The following is a 27,439-nucleotide window of genomic DNA, read 5'->3' on the forward strand; positions in this document are numbered from 1 at the left end:
CGCCTGCGGGCTCGCAAACAGCAGACCGCCCTCCTGGGAGCCGTCACCGGCCCCGCGGGAAGGGAAGGGCTTCGCCCTCGTGGAAGGTTAATAAGAAAGGGCTAAAGCATCACCCCGGGGCCCGGCTCCCCCCGGGGAGGGCTGGGGAGGCCGGGCTGCAGCCTCCCCCCAGCTCAGCCCGCAGCAGAGCCCTGGCGGGTCCTGGCCCATCCTTTGGACCGATGGGTCTGGCGGGGGAGATCCCCGGTGTCCCCGGAGCCAGAAGAGGCTGCGAGTCAGGCAGTGCACGGCGCAGACGGGGCTTTATCCAGCGGCTGTGCCTCGAGAGTCACACGGTGACGGCTGGCCACCTTCGGTGGCTTTCTCCGGCTCTGCTGACGTGTGCGCTGTCACCCGGCAGCTGCCGCAGGGCTGGTGGCTTTTGACCCTTCCCAACCCGCACGCCAGCGCAAACAATCGCGGCTGATTGCCATTCATGCCCGAAACGGCGAAGCAGCGATTACTCCTGATAGCGACAAAATGAGATCAGTCTCGCCTTCCTCTCCTCGCAGGTGCCGGCTCGTTTTCCCGGTGGGGTCTCCGCCGCGGGCACGCCGATGCTCCCTTTGCGCCGGCCCACGCGGCTGCCGGCCCGGAGCCCTCTGTCCTTTGCTTTTCTTCCCTTCCTCTTCCTGCAGCAAGGCAGCAAAGCTCCTCGTCACCCGCTGCGGACACGGACCCGAGAAATCTTGGGTGCAGGTGACCCGCGTGGCCTGTGCCCCCCCCGGCACCCTGAAAAGTTCCTGGTCCTGCAGCAGTACAGCCAGCTCATATTCAGCCAAAAATTGTCAGCTTCTATATAAATAAATTTATTTAAAAAAAACCCTAAGGCCAAGGCACATATTCTTCCAACATTTTTCCTTAAAGAGATAAAAATCTGTTTTCCAGTGTTTTTCAAACACTGTGAAATTCAAATCAATAACTCGAAAATGAAATTGCCTGCAAACTGATTACACAGGGAAATTAACCCGGCCGGACTCTTTCCGCTGGAGGTGGACTCGGGGCGCCTCGTCGCGTGCCCTGTAAATCCTGCTCCAGCAGTTCGCTGTACCCAAGTGTGAAATGCCGGTGCAGTGAACGGCTGGGCAGCTGGCCTTTTTGCCTCTTTTGTTTTTCTGCTTCTCCCCTCCAAAGGCCCCTAGATGGACTCATGGCCTCCGACGGGGCCTTCCGATCCCGCTGCCGAGCCCTTCCCGCTGTCGCCAGGCTCTGCCGGGTGGCTGGGATGAAGCTTGGGGCTGGCAGAGGGGCCGCAGTAAGGAGGCAGGAGGGTTGTAAGTAGATTAGAAAGGTAATTAAAACTTTGGCAGCTTTTTTATTGCAGGTGGGAATTAATATTGATCATGCTGTCTGTGTGCTGTTCTCATGTGACAGGAATTGCTTTGGAAAAGCAACTGAATGGAACATTACAAACAATCCATTCTCGTCACCCCCTTCACATCCCGTCTGCCTTCCCGGGGCGCCGCATCTCCTTCGTCATCTATTGCCAAGCAAGCGGTGTGGCTGCGGTTAGGAGGACAAGCGCCGGAGCTGGGCACCGAGGGGTGAGCAAGACGAATGGGCGGGCGTGTTAATCCACACCTTGCCTTCGTGTCCCGCCGCACGGGGACGGGAAGAGCCTGGGCTGATTTACTTTAGATCCGAGCTGAGAGTAAATTGGAAGACATGAATCACCCTGACGCGGACGCTGCTGAGATAGATTACCTGGTTTGGCGGCTTGCGCCTCGCTTTCCCTAGGCTTGCCTTCTTGCCTCCTTTCAGGGAAAAGTCTCATTTCCAAGACGTATGAGGCTTGTGGCTCCGTGGCCTGGGCTCCGGCACGGCGCAGCTTTGCCGGCTCCCCGGCGAGGCTCCCGGCGAGAGGCCGGCTGTGGGCTGCCTGCTGCCCCCAAACCCCGCGCTCTGGCCCGCCTGGCCAGGCTCCCTCCTTCCCTCCGGCACGGTCAGACTGACCATAAATACGCTGGGGCCGAAACAGGGATCTGTCAGCTCTGTTTGGTCCCACAGAGAGCGGGTGCAAAGCTCTCTGACCTCTGCGCGCCCAGGCTGCTGCCGTATGTGCCGGTTCACCGAGCGGCTCTTCAGCGCGTCCCTTGCAGGAGCTCGTCCCCCTCAGTCTGCCTCTTCTGCCGAGGGGCAGAGCTCTGAGTCGCTGCGAGCAGGGACCACGGTGCTGCCGGGGGCCGCACTGCTGGCGAGCCTTGCCGAAAACTGACCCGTCTCCACTACTGGACGCTCTATGGAAACTGGGGCTGGAAGCGCAGTAGATAATGCTCCGTGTTCGATTAGCCTGGAATGGCGACTCTTCCCCGCTGTGGTCTCCGCTGCTCTGGCAGCGGGAGGGACGCCTGAGATAAATGCATGACTTGTGCAGTTGTACGATGCAGCAAAGCAGCAGTCACAGCCTCTGCTCCAGCCCAGCAAGGCTAAATTGCTGGTTAAACCTCTCCATAAACACCCGGTGTTTATCCGGCCCTGCAGTTCCAGCAGAGCAGGAGTTTTACCGAGGACATAGAGAAGACGGTGCGGGAGCCTGCAGTGCTCTCTTCTAAGGGCCCGCAGTGCGTGGGAGCCTTTTAAGGGAGCAGTGAGACAACAGGGTGACTCTCTTCCCACCTTAAGGAATACAGCGCTTCACCCTGCAAATTATGTGCAAAACAGGCAAATAAGCTCCATCCCTATTTTACAGTGATTGCAGCAATCAGAGGCCAGCTCTGACTTGCTCCCGGGCTCTAGAAATCTTGAACTCCGCAGGCACAGCCCCCAGGCTGATAACATGAGTGATTTGGCTTAATTCCACATCTTGCTCCCGTTGTGGGTGGGTGAGGGGGGTCCCCACGGTGGCAGTAATGGCACGGCTAATCACGGCCGCGCCGGCACTGCTGGTGGGCGATGCGCGGGGAGGCCGGCAGCGTCGCTTCTGCGCGGCCCTGCTCTTGCTCTCCACCTTCGTCTCCGCTTTGTCTCCGGGTTAACATCCACTGACGCTGATTTTGCAGATTTGTTCGGATTTGGGGGTTTTTTAGAGGTGGCGGATTCCTGAGAGCAGCCTTGCTTCCCCTCCTCCGCTGCCTCTTTCTCCTGCTCCCTTTGAACCCATCATTCCTCTTGCAGAGTCCCGTTGTTTCATTTTGCTGAGCGCTGAGTCTCAACCTCCTGTTAATTGGCTTTGCCCATCTTTGCGCATTCCGTTAAATGAGAAAATGCCACACATAAAATTTTAATTTTGAAAGCCGCCTTGTTTGTTTTATATTGAAATTACCCATGCCGCTCCAGCCTGCAGAAACAGACGCTTTCTCATTTCATTAAAAACTCTTTGTGATGATAAAAAGCAGCAGAAATGAGATAAAAAGTGGTGTTTCCGTAAAGGCACATGAAAGCGAGCGAGATAAATCCCCCGTATTGTAGGGGATCAAATCCGCCGCCGGGCTGCGGAGCGGCGATACCGGCGGGAGGCTGGGCTGGGGCCGGCAGTGCTGCGGCGGCGGCAGCTCCGCTCGCGGGGCAGCGTGGCCTTTCCGCCCGGCCGGGGAGCCGCCGCTGCCGCTGGGGCAACCGAGGAGGCCGCGTCTCCAGCCGTGCCTCCGCCGTGCTGCCCCTCTCCCAGCGAGCAGCAGCGCCCAACGTCCTCAGCGCAGAGGGGATCCTGGCTCCGGAGCGCAGGCTTGGCGGTGAGGGTCCCTAGGCAGAACGAGGCGCGTCCGGCACTGGGGTTTCTTCACTTATCTGTTGTTTTTTGAGTGCTCCCATGTTTGTTCTGCCAAGCAAACCTGGACATCAGTGCCAATGAAGAACAAACTTCCAGCTTCGCGACTGATTGCTTCACTTCTTTTTTTTCCCCCCATACCTGAACATCAAAGTGTTCTTCTTGATTTTCAATATTCTTTAGCAGCTGCTGAATTGCCATTCAGCTTTACTGAAGTTTTCCACCCACAGCCATTTTAAAGGTCATTTAATTATTATTACAAAGGATTACAGAAAGATTGAGAATTGTCTAAATGCCTTAAGCTGCAACAGGTTATTAGCACAGGTTTTTTTTTTTTAAAGTCATGTTAAATGGATTAATATTTGCAGCTTTGCACTAAGCATAGTTCGGAAGGGTCTTCGCATCAGGCTCTGTCATCCCATCGATAAAGTTTCGTGGTAGCCTGGGCCTCGTCTGCAGCAGTGATGCTCAGCGCGATGGTCCAGCATTGCAGACCAGCCACCGCTGTCTGACGGCAGGGAGGGATGTTGCTTGCTAAACACAGCTGGATTCAAAGCTATATAAGGGAATTCCGCGGGGGATTTCAGATCCCATTTCACTGCCTAGGCCATGAACCCAACCTGGGAAGCAGTTCAGCCCCACCTGGACTGCCGGCAGTAACAAGACCCTAGATGGGTCGGTTCAGTCAATCCTCTGGTCAGTCTTACTGCCTCAGGCAGTAAAAGATCACAGCAGATGCTGCTGGCAAAAGTAAGAGGTCTTTTATTTTTCTTGAAAACATAGTTTTGTCAATAAAAGAGCTAGGAATGTACGAAGGGAATTTTCCACAAAATGCAGGAAAAGATCAACAAACGGACAAACTTTTAACCGCTAGCTGCTGAGGGGGGCAGAAGAAAGAAGGGGTGGAAAAAACACGAGTGGAGTTCAACACATAAATATAAAGCGTCGGAAGACCAGGAACGTCTCCTGCAGCGCGGGAGAGCGGTGATGTGGGCTGCGAGGGGCGGAGGATGCACGCTGCGCCTGCTGAGCCGGGTCGGCCGACGAGCGGGCACCAGCCTTCGGGCACTGCGGACGCTTCTAGGACAGGGATCCCGGGCCACGTCTCTCGTGGACGCGCGGTTTCCGTGGGCTCGCCTGGCCTCTGACGCGCAGGGCTGCGGGACTCGTCCGCCAACAGCATGCGCCCAGGACCGACGCCGAAGCCGGGGCGAGCCCTGAGACGCTGCGCTGACCCTTAGAAAAGGGGAGCTCACCCCCCGGGCCTGCGACAGGGTAGCTCAGGGGGCTTAACTCTCCCGGAGGAGCACGGGAGGGTCCCCAGGAGAGGACGGCCACGCCGGAGCCGGGGCTGCCGCGCGCGAGGGGACCGGTCCGTGGAGCAGCAGAGACACCCAGCGCCTGCCGAGGGCCATGGCCGCCCCCGGGCCCGCCGGCCCCGACGCCTGTCCCCCGCCACCGGCCGGATCGCGACCGACCCCGCGTTACCGGGGGCACCTGGCTGGGGGCACTCGAGGCCGTCTCTGCCGTGGGGCGTTTGCGGGTGGAGTGCCGGCGTACGTTGCCCAGGAGCCACATCCGTCCGGGGTGGCCGGAAAATAAAAGCCGGCCTTGCCGCAGAAGTGGCGGTACCATGCGGAGGTCCTAAAGGAAGACACATGGGTTTTGTTATGACAGGGGCTGGGGCATGACCAGGAGATGCTGTCATTAGGAGGTCAGCAGTTCAGGAAAGGGCAGTGGATGTGTGTGTGTTTGGGCTCCATCATCCAAATTACGTCATTTTCCATCATAAGGAATGAGTCACTGCTTTGTCGAAACTTGAGGAAATTTGGCTTGGATTGCAACACCTGATTCAGTCCTCTAGGTGGGAGGCTGTGAGCACAAATCCGGTTACTGGAGCCCTGTAACTCCTCAAGGAGCCCCGCTGAAACCCTGCCAGAGCAGGGCTGCTTTCCCCGCAGGCTCTGCCCGCTCCGCAGGCTGGGGCGACCTGCAGGGGCAGAGCTTTGCAGAGATTTTCTCTTTGAAAACCTCCTTCTGTTCCTGCACCCTCTGTGCCTGCTCGTACTTTGCACTGAAATACTGTTCCTCAGAGTGCATCAGTAGCTGCCTGCTTCTCTGAAGTGCTGCCGTAGCTCTGCAGGGCTTCTGCAGGAAGAGCTGCCCTCGGCTCCAGGTGGATTTTGGGTGTGCGTAGCCCCGAGTGCGCGATGGCAGCAACGGCCACAGACGGAGCCTGCGAGTGAGGCACAATGCCTGCTGAGGTATTTGGCTAAGGAAGCTGGAGTCTTACCCAAGCAAAGAGTCAGGATAGAGCATTGGGTTAATACTGTTAATATTTCTTACTTTTGCAGCATCTCTCTCTCCACGCATTAGAACTGAACTGCTGCATGCACAGGTTTTCCCTTCAACAGCACATTAACGTGCAGAGTCACTGCTAACACAAACCTTACTGCAAACTAAAAGCTACTCTTCTGTTTTCGTGAAAACACATTGTCTGCTAAAATGCAGTCATCTCTGGTAGATAAAAGAGGCAAACTTTTCCCCTTCCCAGAAATGCTGTGCTTAGCTCAGGAAGAAGGAGGAGAAGAACGTTCTGCTCCGTGAAATCTGCAAACAGTCAGGAGAGCAAACAGGCACGTGGATTTATCTTTTATTCTAAGCAATCAAAAGTTGTTGGTATTTACTGAACACAGAATTCAAGAGTATAAGTCAAAGGGAGCACTTCCATTTCTGCACATCATATTTGGACAGAAAACCCCAGAAATGCAACATGCATTTATCAGCATGGCTGGAAGATGGCCTTAACTGAGCATTAGCCTATCAATAATCTACTCTCTATATCGGATCAGTCTTTTCATCCCAAATTCTCATTCCACAAAGCTATGAACAATCAGAAAGTTTGGACTAAGTTGTAAAACTTTGTTCAATCCTCTAGGTGGAAGGTCGAGCAAACAAATCAAGTTATTAGAAAACTGGTAACTTATCCCAAAGAGCAAAACTAAAAATGCAACCATTTCTTTCGCATCTGTACTTGGTGTCAGATGTGAATCAGAGTCCTGTGGCTTGGGAGGACGTAGGTGGTTTGCACTGAAATAGTCTGACAAACAGACCTCAGATCCCGCATTCTGTTCCCGCGTTATTGTGCCTCTTGAGTCTTCTACTCTGCAAGCTGTTTTGTAACAAACGCATCACTTCTGCGCACTGTTGTGTAAAAGTGGAAAGACTGGCTGGGGCCTGGCTGTGCTCTCCCACTGCTGTGCACCAGCTGCACTAAGCAGACCAGAACCGGTGCTGGACAGAGCAGGACGTGGAGGCGGCCAAAGCAGCCGCCCGCAGCATCCTGGAATGAGGGAGGCTCCGGTGCCCCGGGCGCTGCCGCAGCGTGACAGTCCCCAGGAGCGACGAGCAGGCAGGGCCTGAGCAGCCAGCGTGCGAGGCTGCTCCGGCTCGGCACTCCTTGCACTGGGGAAATCCCCAGCCAAAGGTAGCGAAAGCAGAGTCTTGCCCCACGGAGACAGACTGTTCTGAAACAAGCCTAAGTGGAGGGAGAGGCCAGCCTTGTTTGCACTTCTGCATTGCAGGCATTACACAATTGCTGAGAGGTGTGTGAAACACAGCCTTCGCGCTGATCCCAGACAGCTCAGTCCTCATCCTCACTGCTGGCCATCTGCCAGAAGCTGGAAATGAGCATTGCCACAAACACGTAGGCCAATTAACACCTTCTCTGCTTTTAGGTAGGAAACCGCCTCTGGGACCCTGCTGCCGGCTCCACCGGCTGCCACGCTGACACAGACTGAGTCATATCAGATAGGCGAACCGCATGGCTCTGGCTGCCACTGACATCATGGGACTCGCAGAGGGGAGAGCGGTGCCGGCTGTCTGTCTTTCTGCCCCTGGTGACACACGTCCGTCTCGCGGGAGGGCTCTGGGGTAGCCACCTCTGTCTGCATCGCGCAGGCAGGCACCAGCGCAGCCCGGGAGGCAGATCCAGCCCCGGCTCTGGGGAAGGCTGCTCACCCTCTGCTCCTTTGGGGAAGGCTGCTCACCCTCCGCTCCTTGCCGGCGGAAGGAGGAAAGGAGTTTCCCCATCAGCGCTAGGCAAGGGGCACTCAGCTCAGTGCCCGGCAGGGCAGGGGACCTTCCCTGCAGCCTTAACAGAAGAGTTAGATCCAGGGGGAAGTCAGGTGAGACGCAGTCTCTGTCCAGGAGGTTTCGTGATGACTGTGTGTGGTGCAAGAGATCCTAAAGCTTCTGTTGAAGAATTAACCCATTTGGGCTCTTAGATTTCAGCAGGCCTCGTAAAGGGAGGACCGGTGATTTCCTTCGCTTACCTTCTGCGCGCGCAGAGCAGATACTCCAGCCTGGGCATACATGGAAGTTATTCCCAGACGGGCAGCCACTCTTCCCTGTAATATTCTCGCTGCATTGCGATACCCACCAGCATGCGAAGCGGTTCGGGACTGACCCGTCCGAGGCAGCTGGCACGCACTGGGTGCTTGCAGACGCCGGATTTCGGCGGGTCCGGGCTTGGCTCCCAAGACTGCCCCTTTCCCAACTCTCTGCGCGCTCCAGGCGCTGGGAGCTGCTAGGTGAGAGCACGTCTCCGTGACTCATGGAGATGTTCCTGCTCTCGGTGCTGGAAATGTAACGAGAAACCACAGAGCAGACAACACAGGGATGTGCGTCCAATTGCTCAGGAAGTGTGTGACACTTCTGTTTTTTGCTACATGTTTCCAGCCATCCCAGAGACATGCCTGCGGATGACTAACAGCTATGAGCCACAACACTCCCCCGTCTCAGATCCTCTCCGCGAAGCCACGGTTGCTGACCCGGCGCGCTCCAACCCACGCGCGCAGCTGGAGCCCCATGCCGCAACCCACCCGTGAGCCGGGAGCCTTGTGACAGACCTGCTGACACCGGGCTGCAAGCGGCACCCGGGCTCGTCCTCGGGAGCTGCGGGGATCTTGCACTGGGGGCCACGACGGCTCCGTGGCCTCCCTGCAACGTCCGGGACACGGAGCAGAGCAAGCGCTTCTCCCCTCTCCCGGCGGCAGCAAGGGGCATCTCGAGCCACGTCTTCTGCAGGCTCCGTGGCTGCGACGCCAGCGACGCGGCTTCGCTGTCTCCCCTCTGCGTGCCCGAGAGCTTACGCACTGTTGAGCTCTGCGTCTCGGCCTCTGGCTAGATTCACTCTGTAGGATCCTCTGCCGTCTTTCAGACGAGGCCTCTCTGAGAGCAGACGCAGGAGAACTCCCCGCTCCGCTCGGTTATCTCGGGCATGCTGTGCTTTCAATTCCGGAGAATACAAAATGTCCACCTCCCAGATGGATGCGACTCCTCAGGAGGTATTTACTCAGCAATAGGCATAAATCCTCAGCTCTTCACATTGCTCTGGATGGGATAAAATACTCTGTGACTGTCTATTGAAACATCCCATGTTAATACCATGAAATGTTTATTCAACTCAGTTATATTATTCTTTCAGTTTTGAAGCAGTAAAAGCTCCTGGGCACCTCGGAGTACAGCAAATCCATAGCTACAGATGTACTAAACAAAACTCGGGCTGAGCAGACAGAGGGATGTTTCTAGAGAGGGGGACAGCTGAACTTTCCCGCAGAGGGGCTACCTGAGATGCAAAAGCTCCAGGTACTGCTGTTAGACACATTGGCTGGGGCAAGTTGATCGTAGTACGGTGGAATCATCCAGATCATCAGTCTCTAGCTTGCCCTGGGCAGGGGCAGTGGAGCAACCCTCCCTGCCCTTGGCGCAGGGTTGTGGCTCAATCACTTTCCAGGCCATTTTCTTGCTACCAGGATGGCCAGCAATAGGGACAGTAACTGGTGCTTCTTGGGAACTAGCCTGACATCAGCTGTGGCTTGTGCAATGCCTTGTTGTTATGCAATTTTACCTTTCAGGGAAGACTTCAGGAAACACCCTCAGTGCTGCACAGCCTTAGGGTCCCAATATGGGGCTTAGGGATTCATGGGGACAGATGGGGCGGATTCATTTCACAGCTCCCTTGTGGGGTAGCTCAGTCTCACCATTCCTGACCAGTCAGCCTAGACCGCACATGCAGGGAGAGCAGTCCATGCTGCAACTCAGAGAGCCTGGGCAATGTTAAGGCTTCTGCTGTCTCAGAAGCTCAACAATAACATAGATTTATGGGGTCAAAAAGATCTTGAAGGGATGGCTCAATTCCTTGGAGGAAGCACAATAGAAAAAAAAATAGTAGTCAGTGTGTTTCTGACCCATCTGTCACTGAGAAAACAAGCCTATCCTCCTGTAACTTAATACTACCACTCACTCAGGCCAAAGGTAGAGATCAAGTCTACTTACCCTGAGTAGTAGCAAAGGCTGTGGAATACAGGCAGTTGCAGTGGCAGCCGAATGAATTACGCTGGTGTAGTCCCTCCGGAGCGACTTCCCGCCTGCGCTCTCTCCTCCAGAGCAAGTGCTTGTCTGTAACAGGGCTGCTCTGCAAGGAGCCCTCGGGCTACACGGGAAGTAAGTCACTGCGCAGAGTGCTTACAAAGAACTGCTTAAAAGCCAAGAAACAAGTTCAAGAGAGAGTATTTCAGAGAACAGTCAGTTTACTTCTCTGCAGCTGCAAAGGAATCCCATATTCTTGGATGAAGGCTGCACTGGGAAGATAGCTAGCAATATGACAAGTATTGTGGACACACAGGCTCAAAAATGCAAGCCAGTAAGTTTTGCAAATTCCTGTTTAGCTTCTCTTTTGGTACTCCCTTCCTGCAGTTTCCTTTTTTCTGGGAAGACTTGCGCTACCTTTGCGCCTTTTGAATCAGGATGGCTGTGGCATGCAACACCAGGGTTGGGGGGCTGAGGCTTCTGGCTGCCTGGTTTAATGCACACGCACAGGAATGGAGCTGGCCTGCGAGAAGGGAGTGAGCTTCCCTCTTGTGCCTCCGCTGGGCATACTTCCAAATGGGAGCTGTGTGTCAGCTGATCGGGTTTTCACTCTGGCAATCAGCGATGATGCTGCCATCAGAGATGTCTTTATTGAAGCAAGCAAGAGAAGCAGATGGTCTCTCAGTCAGCAGCTCCATAAATGTGAGTGGTTGCAGCTATAAAAGAAGACTGCTGTAAAGAGATGTTGCTCAGCTTTGCTTCCAGCATCATTGTTCAGCTTTCCTCATGAGGCATGTTGACCCTCTTCCAAAGAAAGGGCATAAATCATCACTCATTTTCCTTTAATTCCTGGATGTGCAGAGTACTATGTAATAAATTATACTGCTCACTTTAAAGAAAACCGAGATGCAGCTCTGCCAACTTCTTGAATCCTTGCATCACAAGTGATGTGAGGATTCAGTTAACCTTGTGTTGTTCTCATGACACAGAAGCACATTGTGATAAATACAGTGAGACATGCCATTAGGTCATTCATTTATTTGAAGTTTGACTCCTGAGTTGTAGCTATGGTAAACTATGGCCACTCTGTTCCTAGGTGAGAGCACCGACACAAGGAACTAATGTAATTTTAGCCGGTTTGCACTGACTAGACCCCCGTAGTGAACATCTTAACCTCGCTGAGTCAGAGAAGGCCCAAAGTGAGGAGAACGAACACCACAGTCAGACCTCGAGGGGTCCCTGCGGCTCCGGGGACAAAGGCACAAATGGTTTGTGTGCTTGTGCAGTGGAGCGCTCACCGGTGCCACTGCTGTCTGTGCTATTTCCTGCTCCACAGATAAACAGAGGATTTAGGACTCCAAAGCTGTCGAGAACACAGAAATCCCAAGGCAGCCAGACCAAGTTTTAAGCCTCTCTGTCCCTTCCCCTCTCAGAGAGTCTGCAGAATGAGCGCAAACTCTGAACAGATCTGCACGTACCTTCCTCTCATTGCTGAGGGCTTGTCTACACAGGAGCCTTGAGAAAGTTAACTTGAACTAACTAAATCTAAAGTGGATTAACGAGCATTAAGATTCCGCATAAAACTCTCATTCAGAATTAGTGCCCTTAATTCAGTTTAATTTACTCCCAACTGCTACTAAATAAGGTCATTTAAATTGTCCTTAATTAACATAAGTGTTCCCATATAGGCATTTATAAATGAGGTTTAATTAACCCATTTTCAAAAGTTAGATTTGCATTAGTTGCCTTGCGTTTCTGTGGGTAGACAAGCCAGGTCCAGGGCCACTTTGCTGATGAGGCTTCTGGCTGAGGCTCGTTAGCAGTAGTGCTGGCATCTCTTCATAGGGAACTGGCATGAGGCTAGCTGCTTCTCCGCCAGCAGGTAACAAGATCCTTGCATAGCACCTATTCTGACTACGTTAAATGTACAAGTGGGAGATGAAAGGCTTTGCCGGGGATGAGCTCTCCCGTTAGAGTGCGGGACATGGGAGTGGTAATCCCTAGAAAAATCCCTAGAAAAATGCGATGTCAGGATTTTACAAAACTCCTTCTTCATGAGCAAGAAACCAGGCTGGAGAAAAAGCGCTGCTCTGCTTTGAGTCAGTGAGGAACCAGAAGGACATGGGGGACTGTGAGGGACGGAGTCCATCACCAGGACAGGGGTATGCTCCTGCTGTTGCCAGCTCCTTAGCCTATCACCCATTCCTCTGGATACTTTCATTCCCGTCACCGCCTACGAGAAGCGTTGATTCAGAAACCATCCTCCAGAGCACGAAGCACACTGCTGGCTGCCCTCGCCAGCCTAGACGGATTCGGCACATCTTGTGGTCTGGCGTCTGGCTTTGCCTGCCCGCTGCCCTCCCCTTTCGCTCTCGCAAGTTCCTTAACAGGAAAGGCCCTGCACATGCGGCTCTGCAGCGGGGATTTCCACAGCGCCTTCCTGTGAACGCAGAGAGCTAGCAATGGAACGGAGAGAGAAGCGCTGCTTAAGTGGCACAGAAATAGCATGCGCAGGATTCCCGAAGGGACTGCCCTCCTCCTGTGCAGGCCTTCCCTCGACAGAAGGAGGAAGGTATGTCTGACTGCTGGCAGCGACCCGTGTTCTGCTCAGCTAAACTCCAGGGCTGCCATGCATTGGTGCCAAAAGGCTCCTCCAACCAAGGCTTCCAACCCGTGGGGCTGGCTCGGACCTGACAGCAAGCCCCTGAGGGCTCCTCAGCTCTAGGACTGGGCCTGCATCCAGCAGCAAACCGTTTAACTCAGCCAGCCTAGCAGAAAGTTAAATCGACGTGAACCTGACCCTCTGTCTCAGACTGGTGCACAACCATAAATCACAGTTGTGCAAGATCACTTTTCTAAAACAAAGTGGTATTTTTTGGTATCTGCACATGGAAGCAGAGTTTACATGGCAGAATGCAATTTAGGAAACTTGCAGAGGAGATGCTCAGGTCCCATTGTGAAATCCATAAAATGATTATTAACATCTGTCTCTGGCAGACTTAATGCTATTTAGGCTCCTCTGAATGTGCCTCCCTTCCCTCTCCTTAGACAGGTTCTCTGTTGTGCAACTCCTCTGACATTCCTCTGTCTGGGGCGATTCACTCTTTTTAAAATTGATGTTTGTGGGCTGCTGCTGTCATGGTTTTCTACAAGGTAATCTTCTCCAGGCAATGGCTTTATCTAACTCCTGCTGCATATTCCACCCCAGGGTAAGCAAAGAAGGGCATATACCCTCAGACTCCTTTTGAGAAAGCGAGACTGAAGCGAATTCCTGGGAAAGATGTACTGAAAGGCAGTGAAGCAGAAGCCTTACAGCGTGAGGTCTAGGTAAAAGACGAAGGAGAGTCCTGACTGTCCTTGGGGAGGCACTGCTGAAGACACTGCACGCTTATTTGCACCAGGAATTTAACCGCAATACCTATTCCTTTATGCTGTATTCTGGAATGGATCGATTTACTTTCAAATCACACATATTAAGCAAAAGAGAGTTTCTTACTTTGGAACTGAGAAGCCATACGAGCCTTTCTCAGAAGAAGCTGTAGAGGAGGAGGCATTGTAGGACAGCTATTTCAGTCACTTTCTCTGGGCAGAGGAGCCTTGGTATCCTCTCCTGAAGAAACAGATAAGGTCTCTCATGTCACCAGCAATCCTAGGAGCAGTGGCTTTATTCTGGAAATCTTGATATCCTCAGAGGCTGAAGCCTCCATAACAGTCCTCCCAATGCCAAACAATTGAAGCAAACTTTCTCTTCAAAGCAGTTTGCAAATGTGAAAAAAAAATCAAAAGGAACCACTAGGATTTTTGGAGGGTGGTCAGCGTATGACCCCTTTTGACTTTCAGGGTGGAGAAGCCAATGTATCCTCTTTCTCTCATGGCTTTTCCTTTTTACCAAACCAAAAAAGATGGCATGCAACTGCTGCCACTGCTTTGCATAAATCAAAAGATTCAGCTTTGTGGATCGTACTTATTTCCTATAAAAAGCACATCTGTGGCCATACTTTTTGGTGCAATAGTCTTTAGCCTGGAAGCAACAGCACACAAACAAATGCTGACTGGAGTAGATTCCAAAGGAAAGAGGAGCTGGGAAAGCACCTACTTAAGTACTGACTAAGGATATAATCTCTGATCTGAATCTAGCCTGTGTGTGTATTACTGTTGAGTACACAGTGCGGTTTCAGACATGGCCAGAGACAAGAAAAAATGATTGTTTCAGGGTAACCACAAGGAAGATGAATGCAAATATATTCCTGTAACTGGGAGAGTTCCCTTGCTCTTCAGTTGGGCTCTGGTACGTGGCCTCAGGGAAGCAAATTTGCAACTACCTTCATTAAAATGTTTAGGGATGATTAATGAAAAGACAGAGATGCACGATTTTTGTACATTGTGAAATGTTAGCCTTCCTGCAGCTGCGTACAGTCTGTAGTGGTGGTTTTAGCAAATAGTTGGGGGAGAGGTTCTGGTTATTGATACACACTTCCTGTCTGCTATTTACTGTGTCCTCTGAAAGGCCAGTTTGCTAAACCTCCGCCGACTGAATCATGACCACATGCATCACATGGAGGCATCAAAGCGGTTAGACAGACCTGTGTCAGAGCAGCTCTTGCTTACGGTGTGGCGCACGCCTGCACGCAGCGAGCAGGCACCGCAGGGGCCGGGCACTGCGGCACGGGACGGGTTGCCCCAGCTACGCGGCAGACCTGCTGCTGTCGGCCCCGACACCGCTGCGCAGTGTCTGTGCGTCGGAGGTGTCCGAGCCCTGGGCTGCAGGTGCCAAAGGACACAGCCGACTTTGGTATTAGTGCAAGTTGCGTCCAAGGACCAATTGTTGGAGCTACAAATTCATGAAGAGCATAAAAATGCACGCAATACCTGCACCGATGTGCCATACACTCACACCGTCTGTTTGTCTGGAGCTGATTGTAGCTTAGGCTTAGCTTAAACATTAGTCGTGCACTGTCAATTGCTCCGGTGTGACCTCAAGATTTTCCTTGCACTTCAAATTTTTACAGCCAGCCATTCCCTGACCTCCGTCTCATTTGCCTCCCTTTCCAGTTTCAGCTCGCAGGTTTCCTGCGCAAGCACACGGAGGCCGGGAGGGAGGGATGCTTTCCCGACAGTGCTGAGGTCAGAGCTTGGCCTCGGTGAGGCTCGGCATGCTGGGCGCTGCCTTGCAGCCCGTGCGGGTCAGCCCTCACATTCGCCCTCTGAAAGCGCCCAGCACCCATGCAGCAGTTCTGGGGCTCAGCTACCATTTGACGTGCACCTCGGATGAAAACTGCAGCTGTACACGTGCTGGTGGGAGCAGGTAAAAAAGGCCAGGATCGGAGTCCCTCTGAAACACACCTTTTTTATGTTTTTAACCTCAGAATAGTAACAGGTGAGGGCAAGCTGGAAACCTGTCTGAGAAAGCCAGCTGCTCCACCACATCGATCTCTTTGGGCCAGGGATTTATCTGCATAAATTTATTTATTTGCAAACTCAGGTTTTTACCGTGTCTCTTGCTGCACTTCGCAATCCCGAGTCAGTCAGGCTTAGCAGCCAGCAGATAACAAAATTGAGAGTAAAGGCTGTCGTTAAAGGAAACCAGGAAGGAGATGAATGAATTTACCTAACGAGCACGCTTGTTGGGGCAAATCTGCCCTTATTGCAAAATGATTTGCATAAAAACCAGGTGTTCGCAGACAAGGGCCCATCTCCACATCCGTCAGGACGGTTCCGCGAGGAGAGACCTCGGCCAGGGCGGGAAGGGGACCGAGGGGGACGGCAGGGAAAGGGCAGCACCGCTGCCCCGCCAGCCCGTGGGGCCAGGGGCGAAGGGAAGCAGTGGGGCCTGCGGGGAGGCGACAGGGCTGGGGACAGGCCCGGGGGGAGGTGACAGGCCCAAGAGGAGGTGATGGGGCTGGGGACAGGCCCGAGGGGAGGTGCCGGGGCCAGGCCTGAGGGGAAGCAGCAGGGCCCGAGGGGAGGCGATGGGGCTGGGGCCAGGCCCAAGGGGAGGTGACAGGCTCGAGGGGAAGCGATGGGCTCGAGGGGAGGTGCCGGGCCCGTGGACAGGCCCGAGGGGAGGCGATGGGGCTGGGGCCAGGCCCAAGGGAGGCGCCGGGCCCGGGGCCAGGCCCGAGGGGAAGCAGTGGGGCCCGAGGGGAGACGATGGGGCTGGGGCCAGGCCCGAGGGAGGCGCCGGGCCCGGGGACAGGCCCGAGGCGAGGCCGCACGTCGTGGCGGCGCCGCCTCCCCGCTCCGCCCCGGGGCCGCGGCCGGGCGGGGCGCGGGGCGGACCGGGAAGCCGCGGCGGCTCCTCCCCGGCCGCGCTGCCCTTCCGCCCTGGCGCAGCGCTGCCCGGGCCGCGGTATAAAGCGGCGGCCGCCCGGGAGGCCCCGGCCCCATGGAGGCGCGGCGGCGGCGCGGCGGCGGCCCGGTAAGGAGCGGAGCGGAGCGGAGCGGGGGCCGGGCGGGAGCGGGAGCGGGTGGGGGGCCGCGGGGGGAACCGGGGCCGGGGCGGCGCGCTGCCTCCCCGCCGCGGCCTCCCCTCACCGGCCCGCGCCTCCCGCAGGTCCGCGCCGCGCAGGAGCAGCCGGAGTCCCCCGAGCGCAGCCATGAGCGCGGGCAGCGTCTCCTCCCTGCCGGGCTTCCCCGGCTGGGCTGAGGCGCTGTCGGCCGAGCGCCCGGCGCCGCGGGCGGGCGGGAGCATGAGCGCCCGGGAGCCCTGCGCGAGCCCCGGCCCGGAGCCCCCGCCGGAGCCCGCCGACGGCCTGGAGATGCAGCTCAAGGTGGACTTCTTCCGCAAGCTGGGCTACTCCGCCGAGGAGGTGCACGCCGTCCTGCAGAAGCTGGGCCTGCACGCCGACACCAACGCGGTGCTGGGGGAGCTGGTGAAGCACGGCCCGGCCGAGCGGGAGCGGGAGCGGGAGCCCGCCGACGCCCCGCCGGAGGCCCAGGAGGCCCCGCTGGTGCCGCGCGGGGGGGCGGCCAACAAGGCCCCCGCGGCCCCGCCGCCCTCGGAGGAGCAGGAGAGCGACAACCTGAAGCCCATCGTCATCGACGGGAGCAACGTGGCCATGAGGTACGGCTCGGGCTTCGGCGGGGGCCACGGCCTCTCCGGCATCGCGCACGCCCGGCGCGGCGTTCGAGGGAGCCGCGAAGGGTTTTCTTGTGCGGCTTGCGCACCTCAGTGAAGAGTTGGGAGTCTGAAAAACGCTGGTTTTCTCACAGAAAACTACAGCAGCTGGAAGCTCCGGTGGCGGCTGGTAATATTTTCCAGGTTACCTCACCGGCACATACGGGTCTCGCAGACGGTCTGCGCCTGCCGTTCACACATGCCCGTCCCGTCCCCGGCCTCCGCCAGCGCTCGCTGGTGCACGTCGGGTGTCGGTGCCGAAAATAGCAAGTGTGCTTCATAGGAAACGATGAATTTTACTGCTGTTTTCTGGCTTATGAGGAGGATAACTGAAAGAATAATGTCCTCTTACCTAATGGTTTTATGTAAGTTTCCGTAGCAGGAAGTTGCTCAATAAATAATTGCAGGGTTAATTAGGAGAAGGCTTTGTAATATGGAGCCGTCTCCTGCATTGGAGACCAGTCTCCAGATTGTGACTCTTCTATTTTCGTTAAATTTCTGTGCAGTATAGAGAATGGATGACATCAAAGGGGTCACTCGAGTTTACCATGTCCAGAATGCCCAATTCTGCTGTTTCTGGCAGCTGCGCACGCAGGCAGGGCTGTGACTCATTCTCAGCATCTCGAGCGGTATTGAAAGAGCAGGTTCTGTCAGACACTGTAACCAAAAAAGCCTGTGAAGCCGCTCAGGTTGGAGCAGTGACTTGGGGAGCACGGGAACTCTAATACTCGAGGAGCACCTGGAATCTCTAGGCCCAATACTTGTAGGTTTGGCCCATACTGACCCTACCTTCACCTTCTGGCTGTGGGTGCACGCAGAGCTGTTATGAATGTTACTGTAGATTTTGTCGAAGGCAGAAGAAAGTGCTTGATGGAGACTTGTTGGCAGGTGTGGTTGCAGGTGGTTTTTCTGTTTGGCATGGCTGATGGCAGAATAGGATGGAGAAAAGATACAGCTTACTGTGTGACAGAATAACCGATCATAGGAGTCCCAGCACAAATGTGACATTCTGAGACTAGCAATAGAGCAGAGTCAGAGGGTAAAAAACTTAACTTGGAAATCTGCAGGAGAGTCCAGTTCCTTCTTGCTGTTGCAGTCCTTCAGCAGCTGTGTGGCCACTTCAGTGAATATCCCATTATAAAATATGGGCTGGTAAGTAAACTTCACTACAAGAATCATACCTTAGATAAGAGCAGTCGGACTTAAGCAACCGCTTACCCATGAAGGTTGCCTCATAGAGTGCAGGAGAGATCACAGCAAATGTGACTCTGGGCAGGCGAGGCAGCAATAACATTGCAGATAGGACAGATTTTGACATTAGAAAAGCAGTCTGTTTTTTTTAAGCAATTTGCCAGAAGGGGAATTCCGTTCTGAAACTTCCTGTATTGATGGTGTGATGTTCCCTGCTGATTCATTTGCAGTGTGTACAGCGGCCTCCCTGAACAACTCTTGACAAACGTATGCAAATCATAGTGGAAATTAGCTTTTACTTCCTTCTAAGGGAATTTTTTCTTGGCTGCTGCCAAATCAGATCGGCCCGATTAGCTGCCTTCTGTACATTCTGGATTGGTAGCAGGGACTGAAAAGTAAAAGTAAAAATAAAATCTCTGCTTGTTTCTCATTTGATCTTTAAAAGACTGTTAACTGCTGTCTGCCTGTCTAGAGCAAAAATGAAATCTGAAGTTGGAAGAAATCTTTTCTGAGCACCTTTCTTCTGATTGTTCATGTCAGCCTTTCTCTAAGCTGGGATTCGTCATGAAGGTGCTTAAGTGTCGCTGTAGGTGTTTTGAGATGTTTAGTTTTTGTAGAAGTATCCTTTTGGTACATCTCTTCAATTTTTCTAGTGGTTTCAGAGAAGGGTGAGGACAGGAGGAAGAAAAGTTTCTGATGGTGGAGCTGTACTAGCAGTAACAGCACTTAGAAATGCCTCTGCTGGGATGCAGTCTGTTTCAGCGATTACTTTGTGCTTGGTTTTAGTCTCAGAAGACGACAGCTTTCTGGCTTTTGGAAGTAGAGCATGGATTGTAGGTTGAGTTTTGGTTTTTAAGCCCTTCAGAAAATAAAAGTTGCTGAATTTGGTTAGAGGTGGGTGGGGGAAAATGTAGAACTTATTTCACCTAGGAAGTGTCTTTTGCATATGCAAAAACAAATTAGGTTATATTTAAGAATTCCTGTGAATCTGCTTTTATATTATTCACGTGGCACGACCTGGCGACAGTGGCATAATAGCATATTAGATCCATAATTTCTTTGTCTTAACAGCAAAGAAGTGGCAGTAAGTGTTCCTAGGTTTGGGAAATACTTATTCACTTTTAATCCATTATTAGGATGATAATATAGTACTCTCTTTATCCAGATGCATAGTGCTGTGAGTAACTGCTTGTGTTTTTGCTTTCATCCCTTTAATACCTACTGCTTTTAGCATCTTTCATGATTGCATAAGAGGTTCGACCTTTCAATAAGGGAGGGGGGAGAGCATAAATTTAAGTCTGTCAGCAAAAACAATTAAGTTCTTAAAACTATTGCCTTTGAAACATTCTTGCAAAATGGTAAGAGTGGAGCTCAGTAGCAATACAATGTGGTATGAGGTGGGAGCCATAGTTGCATCCCCTGTGCTCTGTTCCCTTTCTCGCGTTGTATGAAGAGGCCTCACCCTTCTACCTCTGTGCTTCAGCTTTGCTGTTACACTTCTGGCTTAGTCTGCCTCACTTATGCTGTTTAGGGGTGAATGTAACCCGCTGTCTCTCAAGTCTCCACATATGGAGGCAAATTTCTTGTCTGATTACAGAACATCTTCCCTGCTCTAAACCAACCTACACCCTGCTTCATTCCCTACATTTTATATGATGCATTCCTCTTACTAGTTTTTGCCCAATTGCCTATGTTCTCCTTTCCCTCCCTCCCCTTCTGCACTTCAGATACCTGTTTTTCTCTTGTGAGGCCCTCTGTGTGTGCTTAGTCGGTATCTAAGGGCAGCGTACTTGCTTTGTGTTCATGTACTGCCCTGGGCCGGCTGCCCTGAGGTGGGTAGGTCTGCTCTCAGCACACAGCGCTGCCTTTGAGCAAGGGCTTGCACGGCCGTCGGGACTGATCCTGCTGTGTCCTGGGGCTATGGTTCCTGGTTGTAATGTGTTGTTTTTACTTCTGGAACTTGATACAAACATCTGGAGTCATAAATAAGTACTTGACCTGTTTAGGCTCCCAGATATTTTCTATGCAAGAAACTTCACTTATGAAATTTAATAACTTTAAGATTTACAAGCATTCATTGCAATACCCTGACTTGTGTTATTGCATCTCATGCTTCATAGTGTTTCTTGTTTTGTTGGCTCCCCACCTGCTTATACAGGTGTCCCTTAAGATTAGGCAGTGTTACATTCTGCTGTACATTACAAAGGGCTGTTACATCTGTTTGCTGGCATGCTAAATGGTATTGGGATTTGAAGCTTGATTCAAGTGTACATGCAAAGAGTAAGATTTGGGGAGGGTATTGTGCCCAGGTGGGAAATCTTACTAAAATCTTACTGAATTATGAGACTGCTTCTAATCTTCAGTATAATTGATCCTACCTTTACACTTCATCCTGAAATGCAGGCTCTTAGATCCCTCATATTGAAAGTTGGCCAGAACCACTGTCTACAGAGGAGCTAATAACACTGTAAATACTGGAACTTGTAAAACAGGATGGGTAATTTTCTTTTAGAAATTTAGAAATTTCTGGAAACTTATTGATGTGACTTAATAATTAAGAAGCAACTTTTTGTATGAGTAGGTAGCTTCTGACACTATTGTCAAGCTTTTCTTTCCCTTGGTCCTAACTGCCAAGTGCCACTAAGATATTCATCATTGATTGCTATTTCTTGCAAATAGTGCAGTTGTAACTGATTTTCTGGACTGCAGTGCAACGAAGAAGCATCTGTCCTCAATAATGCTGTCTTTGAAGTAAGAGTGCATAAAATGTCTTGCTTTCATTAAACTGTCAGAATAACTTCAAGCAAAACCACCTAGTGAAGACGCAGTTCATGCTGACGGAGGCTAGCTACTGGTGCTCGCTAGCAGAATAGGACAAAGGAAGTTCAGGGGTACATTATACTCGAGGCAAAAAATCTGGAGTATAGAACTGAAGGTAGAGTCTGGATGTCAGCAGCTGAAAGTCATGATTGCTTCCCCCTGCCCCCACTGAGGAATTGGGTATTTATTGGTATATTGAGATGCTGAAAGCAGCAGTAACTCTGAAGATCTTAGTGCTATTTACACAAGTTTAACAAAGAATACTCATTCTGCTTCTCTAATATTTCACCAAAGGTTGTCTAAATTGCTGGATCCATTTGCTTAGTGTGCTGACTGACTAGTCTGAACGTTACCTAAATATTGAAATCCTCACAATTGTCTTCTTCAATGCAGCCATGGAAATAAAGAAGTGTTCTCCTGCCGAGGTATCCTCCTGGCTGTACAGTGGTTTTGGGACAGAGGACACAAGGATATTACAGTCTTTGTGCCGTCTTGGAGAAAAGAACAGCCACGACCAGATGTACTTATAACAGGTGTGGAAATATGAAAACCAAAAGTAGGTTTTCAGGCTTACTGCTTTGTCACTTAATGAGCTTGCAAAGTTCTGGGTAGTTAGCAATTAACTCATGAATTAACTCATGAATGGAAGATCTGAGTGGTAGGAGATCCAATAGACTGTGCTGACCAGTGAGATTTAAAGTCATTAACTTCTCCCCTAAACAAGCTCTTGCCTCGATCAGTTGGAATAATTCAGAGAACAAAGAATATAATACTCCTCTTTGCTTCCTAACTTGTGTTCTTTCATCATTTGAAGTTTTTCTCCTTTCAGTGATTCATCTTCATGCTATATATTTAACTAATATATTTGACACTGCAGACTGTACAGAACTTCTCCAACATGCTGAAAGTTAAAACTTGATGGAGGTCTAGAATTATTCATATTGAGGGGAATTTGCTCTAAACTTGCAAACAGCTGAGATTTCTAAGTAAATCCATTCAAAAGAAATTTCTGCATGTAGTAAAGCACTAGAAGAGATGCTAGCTTGCCAATCTTAATCAAATAAATGCAAATCAACACTCAGTATTCATGCAATTATGTGGATAAAACCCTTGCTGTATTGCAGCAGCTTCTGTGGTTTCTGGATGTTTTTAGGTGCTCTACAGGCACCAGGGTAAGGCTCACTAGGCTCTGACAAGCCTGGCAGATGGTATCAGAGCTGGGAATAGAGGCTGAGTTGCAGAAAGATGAAATAATTTTTCATTTTCTGTGCCATTTTTTTAACATTACTTTATCATCACTGGGGGAGGCCTTTGGGCTGTGCACATTTGTATAAGCGCGTTCACAGTGTTGTTTGTTCTAGACCAATACATTCTCCGTGACCTTGAAAAGAAGAAAATTCTGGTCTTCACTCCTTCCAGGCGAGTTGGAGGCAAGCGTGTTGTCTGTTACGATGATCGATTCATTGTGAAACTGGCACATGAGTCTGATGGCATTGTGGTTTCTAACGATACTTATCGGGACCTGCAGAATGAGCGTCCTGAGTGGAAGAAATTCATTGAGGAGCGTCTGTTGATGTATTCCTTTGTAAACGACAAGTATGTTGCCATTCTTCCTTTGCTTTAAAAAAATGCCAAATGAGCGTGCTGCCTTGTTTTAATGAAGCAATAGCATATGATGCATGAAAAGAGCAAAAGCCTGGTGCAGAGTGGGAAAAAAAACAAAACCCCATAGCAGTCGTGAGCCCTCTTTTATAGAAGGAAGAGTGACTGGAAGAACTGCCCAACTGTGAGGTACAAATTGGAGTCATCTTAATTGCTCTTCATGGTTTGGAGCTAGGAGCTCTACCTTACTGGAGTTCCTAGAAAGGCTCCAGGGCTTGATTTCCTCCCAGGAAAATCGTTAGCAGGCTGCCCAGCAGCAAGTTCTACCTTCATGCATGAAATGGTGACCAAGAACAAAGCACAAAACTTCCCCTGTGCCTCAAGAGAAGCACTTCATGCCAGTCTTTACCAGGTGACTGGAGAGTTCTCTTCAATGAAGTAGGAAGGCTTTTTAGGGATCAGGTAGCTTTTAATCTTCATTGAGGTGGGAGACTTCTAGAAGAAAGGAAACCGTGGTGCTGGCAAGTGAATTGCTCCTGACCGAGACTTATTTCTCTTTAGGTTTATGCCTCCAGATGATCCCTTAGGGCGACATGGCCCCAGCCTGGATAACTTTCTGAGAAAGAAACCTGTGGTGCCAGAACACAAGAAACAACAGTGCCCTTATGGTAAGACCTGCGTTCTAAACATGAAGACTGCAGTGTCTGTACAAAGTATAATTCATGCATTTACTAAATTTTAGCTGGTCATTCCATGCTCTGCCTTTTCCTTGCAGGGAAGAAATGCACTTATGGAATTAAGTGTAAATTCTACCACCCTGAAAGGATCAATCAACCCCAGCGCTCGTTAGCAGATGAACTCCGAGCCAACGCAAGGTTGTCTCCTACCAGAAGTACCAGTGCTGCCAAGGAAGAGAAGAAGGGCAAGAAAGCTTCCCAGGCAGAGCTCCTGCACTCTGTGCCCGCAGAGTGTGATAAAAGCTCTTTGCAGAAGGTCTCTGCAGAGAGGAAAAGCTTGACTCATAAAGCAAAGCCCAGCGATGACCTGAAGGGGTACAAAGGCTCTGTGTCAGGCGGTGTCCCCCCTAATAATGGGAGCCACAGATCTTCTGACAGGTACCAGCATCCTCATATGGACTCTCTCTCTTACATCTCTCAGGAGCATCTTGACTCGGGCATTGGATCTCTGGAGAACCAAATGTCTGACATGTGGCCTTACAGATCTACCAGTCACTGTGATCATTCCCATGCTGAGCAGGTGGCACTCTGCACCTGTGGTAGGCAGAGACCTGTCTATCCACATTCTGCCAGCTTGGAGCAAAATGGTCTAGTCTCTTACAAGCATGGTTCCCATAAATCTACTTCCTCTGGTGCTAGCTTCTTGCCCTATAGCCCCGAGATATCTCACTCAGGGCCACCTCATTCTTTCTCAGGCTATGGAGTACCTGTGCATCCAGCTAATGCTGGGCAATACAGTCTGCCCAATGAGTATAATGCCCCTCCGCCCCATTCTCGTGAGTACTGGTCTGAACCCTACCAGATGCCTCCTCCTCAAGCAAGATCTACCAGTGTGAGAGATCCTCGATCAGTGCAGAGAGCCTCAGGGCCAGCGTATGGAGGGGACTCCTGCCAGTGGGCCCTCTCCGACCAGTTTGCAGAGGAGAGGGCCAATGTGCATGTCAAGCTGTGTGGCATATTCCATCCCCATTTAGTTGATGCTGTGATGAGCCGTTTCCCTCGGCTTTTGGATCCCCAAAGGTTAGCTGCAGAAATACTCACATACAAGTCTCAAAACCCAGGTATATGAGCAGAGGCTGAGGGGAGCCAGGCATGCCGAAAGCTTGAGGGGCAGTGTTTGTCCTATGGAGAGCACTCTGCAGCTGCCGTAGATGCCTGCTGAGGGCTGCTCCTTATTCCTTGGAAGCACTAGGCTCAAACTGGAGGCTGGGTACCAGATGTGGTATGCTCACAGTGAATTCTGGTGTAGTCATGACTGTGCCCCTCTTGAAGATATAAGAACAGCCTATGGTCCCATCTGCACCAGAGCATGTTGAAGAGAATCTGGGAGCTGAACAGGAGAAGGGGCTGCTGTTTCAGAGCAGGGTTTTTCCTATGGGGGTAGGTGGTAAGTCAGGCACATCTTAAGTTCCTGCGGTTAAGAACAGCATGTGGCCTTACTCCTCCCATTAGTTTTGGCTTTGAGATGGCTTAGTGCATTATCAGGCATATGGAGGAAAGACTTTGCAGGGCTTGTGAATGGCAGGGGGCTACTCCTTTGCAGTGGTGTGAGGCTTATTTGTGAAGGCTGCAATGCATAGTCAAGGCTGTTCTTAGCTCTTAACTAAGCCTCTCTGCTAAATTCTACCATGCAGATCTGTGGAAAATGTTGGATTATAAATCTAGTATGAAGCTAGGTTAGCGGACTGATTTGCTTTTACTGTGCACTTCAGTGATACTTTCCTTACCTAACCTCCCACTTGAGCTTACCTTCCTGAGAGGAGGTAATTCTTCAATATATACCACAAATGTTAAGTCAAGCTGCACAGCTCCCAGAAACAAGAGGAGCTAGGAGTGTAACCCTGCCTTTCTCAGGATGAAAGGCCTGACACTGCTCCAAAGCTGCATGCGAGTTGCGTGTTCTGCATTTGCTGAAAAAGACAGTTGTCAGAACACGTGGATGACCACACTGCCGATAGTGCTCCAAAACGTTGACCTTGCCTTGTAACTTGTCTTAGGCTCTCTCTGTATACCATTGACAAAGAGGATTTATAATATTGTGCCTTTTGTCCTCAGACAGCAATAGTTTTGAGCATTCAGTAAAACAGCCGTAGTCACGTCTAGACTGCTGCCAATACTGTTCCTGAGGATTTCTCAGTATTTTTCTCTAAAAAGCGGTTGCTTCATCTTCCTTCTCACTGATGTTTCCCTGTCCCCTTCTTCAGCTTTGTCAAGCTACAACAGCATCCAAAAATGTGTAATAAGGCCTGTTTGGTAAGACTGTTCCCCTTTCATTCCCTGTTCCTCTGTAAGATGTTTTTTACTGTAGATACTGTAACAGATTTTAAATATGCAAAAACAATTACAGTAGTAATTGGTTCTGGTCCTGGAATTTCATTGTGCTTAGAATACAAAGAAGATTCTCGCACTTGCAGGCCAGAAGCAGTTGATTTGTTGATACACATTGTATCTGTGTGGGGTTTTGTTTTGTTATTTTTAAGTAAGTCCATCCTGTGGTTAAGCCAAGGTTGTTGAGTGGCAAATTATGAAGGGGAGAGTGGAATACAGCTGTTGCTGAGAATACTCTTCAGGAGCCATTTTGTCTATTATGATTCTTCCCTCTGTCCAAGGAGTGACCTACCCAAACTGGCACCATGTGCCGTAGAAACCACAGGGACACAGAAACCTGTATACCTGGTTAATTATGATACATTACAAAATTGTAATGTTTCATGTTAGTAAGCAAAATGCTTCTTAATTTTAAGTAACCTGATACTTTGCATATTTGTAAATTACAGGAAAAATGGTTTTTAATGTTATTGTCCAGGGACTTGCTGCCTGATGCTGTTTTTAATTAGTACTGTTCTTGACTTGGCCATTGTGTTACTTGGCATGGTCTTTTTGTTTTTCTGGCAGAATGCTGATATATGCTTGTTCTCTTGCAATCAAAAGATTAACATTTTATACTCAAAAGCTGACATTTTACTGAACTTCCTGTATCATTATGGAGTATATAGCTTATGTACTGGATGGAGGCAGCCATGTGAAAGCCATGGTGAAGAAAGAACTTGTACTATATAAATAAAAACTGCTAGCTTGAATTATTTGGTCTCTGGTGGCTTTTTGAAAGACCATTCAATGTTTTGGCCAGCTTTCCTGGAAAGCTGGAGAAATTATCCTGCCTCCCTGGGGTTTCTCTGACAATCTTAGATCTCTATACACAGTCTAATGGCAGCAGCAGGCTGCCTGGATATTGACAGGCTTGTTAATTGATGTGGTATGATGGGTCGAAAAACCTTCCAAACAGATTGCTGTAGCAGATAATCACATGTTCAGTCACTAGTCTGCTGTTTTTTCAACACTGCTGAAGTTAGGCCATCGCACATTCTCTGAGGTGGCTGTGCAGCTTGCTGATGCTCCTGGCATGGAGGCTTCATGATGGAAAGAGGATGGGGATGGAGGAACTTCATCCTGCATTTTTGCAGTGAGATATAATCAGTTATTTTAGAAAAATCAGTGGGGGGGTTGCTTCAATTTTATGGCCGATTTCCACTATATAATCCAGAAATAAATGCATGCTTTCTCCAGTTAACTCTAATGAGGCATTAATTTTCTACAGGTTTAACTTAAGCAGAGGTAAACATATACAGTTGACTGGAGAGGCAGTAAAATCTATTCTGTATGTAGCATCTGTGACAGATGTTGAGCATGTAGTATACTAACTGTAAGGCATTGCTGTAGAGCCTTGTTAGGAACAGGGAAGGAAATGCAATAGGAAAATTGCTTGTATTTCTGCAGAAAAATCTTCCCCTCCCACCTGCTATAGTGCAGTACACCATGTTCTTATCTGACTTGGCAAATAACTTTATGGTCTTT

At 50.9% G+C, this 27,439-nt stretch overlaps 1 protein-coding gene and 1 long non-coding RNA gene across 2 annotated transcripts; one reads left to right on the forward strand and one right to left on the reverse strand.

Moving 5' to 3' along the window:
- Positions 1-6,382: 6,382 nt before the first annotated feature.
- Positions 6,383-10,636, reverse strand: LOC135330702 (uncharacterized). Its single transcript, XR_010392708.1, has 2 exons — positions 10,085-10,636; positions 6,383-9,139 (listed from the first exon to the last, which is right to left on the reverse strand). It is a non-coding gene; the product is annotated as an uncharacterized LOC135330702 (long non-coding RNA).
- A 5,756-nt stretch (positions 10,637-16,392) lies between these two features.
- ZC3H12A (zinc finger CCCH-type containing 12A) lies at positions 16,393-26,664 on the forward strand. Its single transcript, XM_064525262.1, has 6 exons — positions 16,393-16,535; positions 16,671-17,180; positions 21,639-21,778; positions 22,607-22,841; positions 23,409-23,515; positions 23,623-26,664. Exons 2-6 carry the CDS (start codon positions 16,714-16,716, stop codon positions 24,651-24,653), a joined length of 1,980 nt encoding a protein of 659 aa, XP_064381332.1. The 5' UTR covers positions 16,393-16,535; positions 16,671-16,713; the 3' UTR covers positions 24,654-26,664.
- Positions 26,665-27,439: the final 775 nt, after the last annotated feature.

This window comes from Dromaius novaehollandiae, chromosome 23, assembly GCF_036370855.1.
Source record: "Dromaius novaehollandiae isolate bDroNov1 chromosome 23, bDroNov1.hap1, whole genome shotgun sequence".
Classification (NCBI taxonomy): domain Eukaryota; kingdom Metazoa; phylum Chordata; class Aves; order Casuariiformes; family Dromaiidae; genus Dromaius; species Dromaius novaehollandiae.

What these genes read in the sequence shown, in the direction of transcription:
- ZC3H12A (XM_064525262.1), top strand. Translation starts at nt 16,714, where the DNA reads ATGAGCGCGGGCAGCGTCTCCTCCCTGCCGGGCTTCCCCGGCTGGGCT. An exon ending in GGGAGCAACGTGGCCATGAG is followed by an intron (nt 17,181 to 21,638) that starts GTACGGCTCGGG and finishes TCTTCAATGCAG; the next exon opens with CCATGGAAATAAAGAAGTGT. An exon ending in TATTCCTTTGTAAACGACAA is followed by an intron (nt 22,842 to 23,408) that starts GTATGTTGCCAT and finishes ATTTCTCTTTAG; the next exon opens with GTTTATGCCTCCAGATGATC.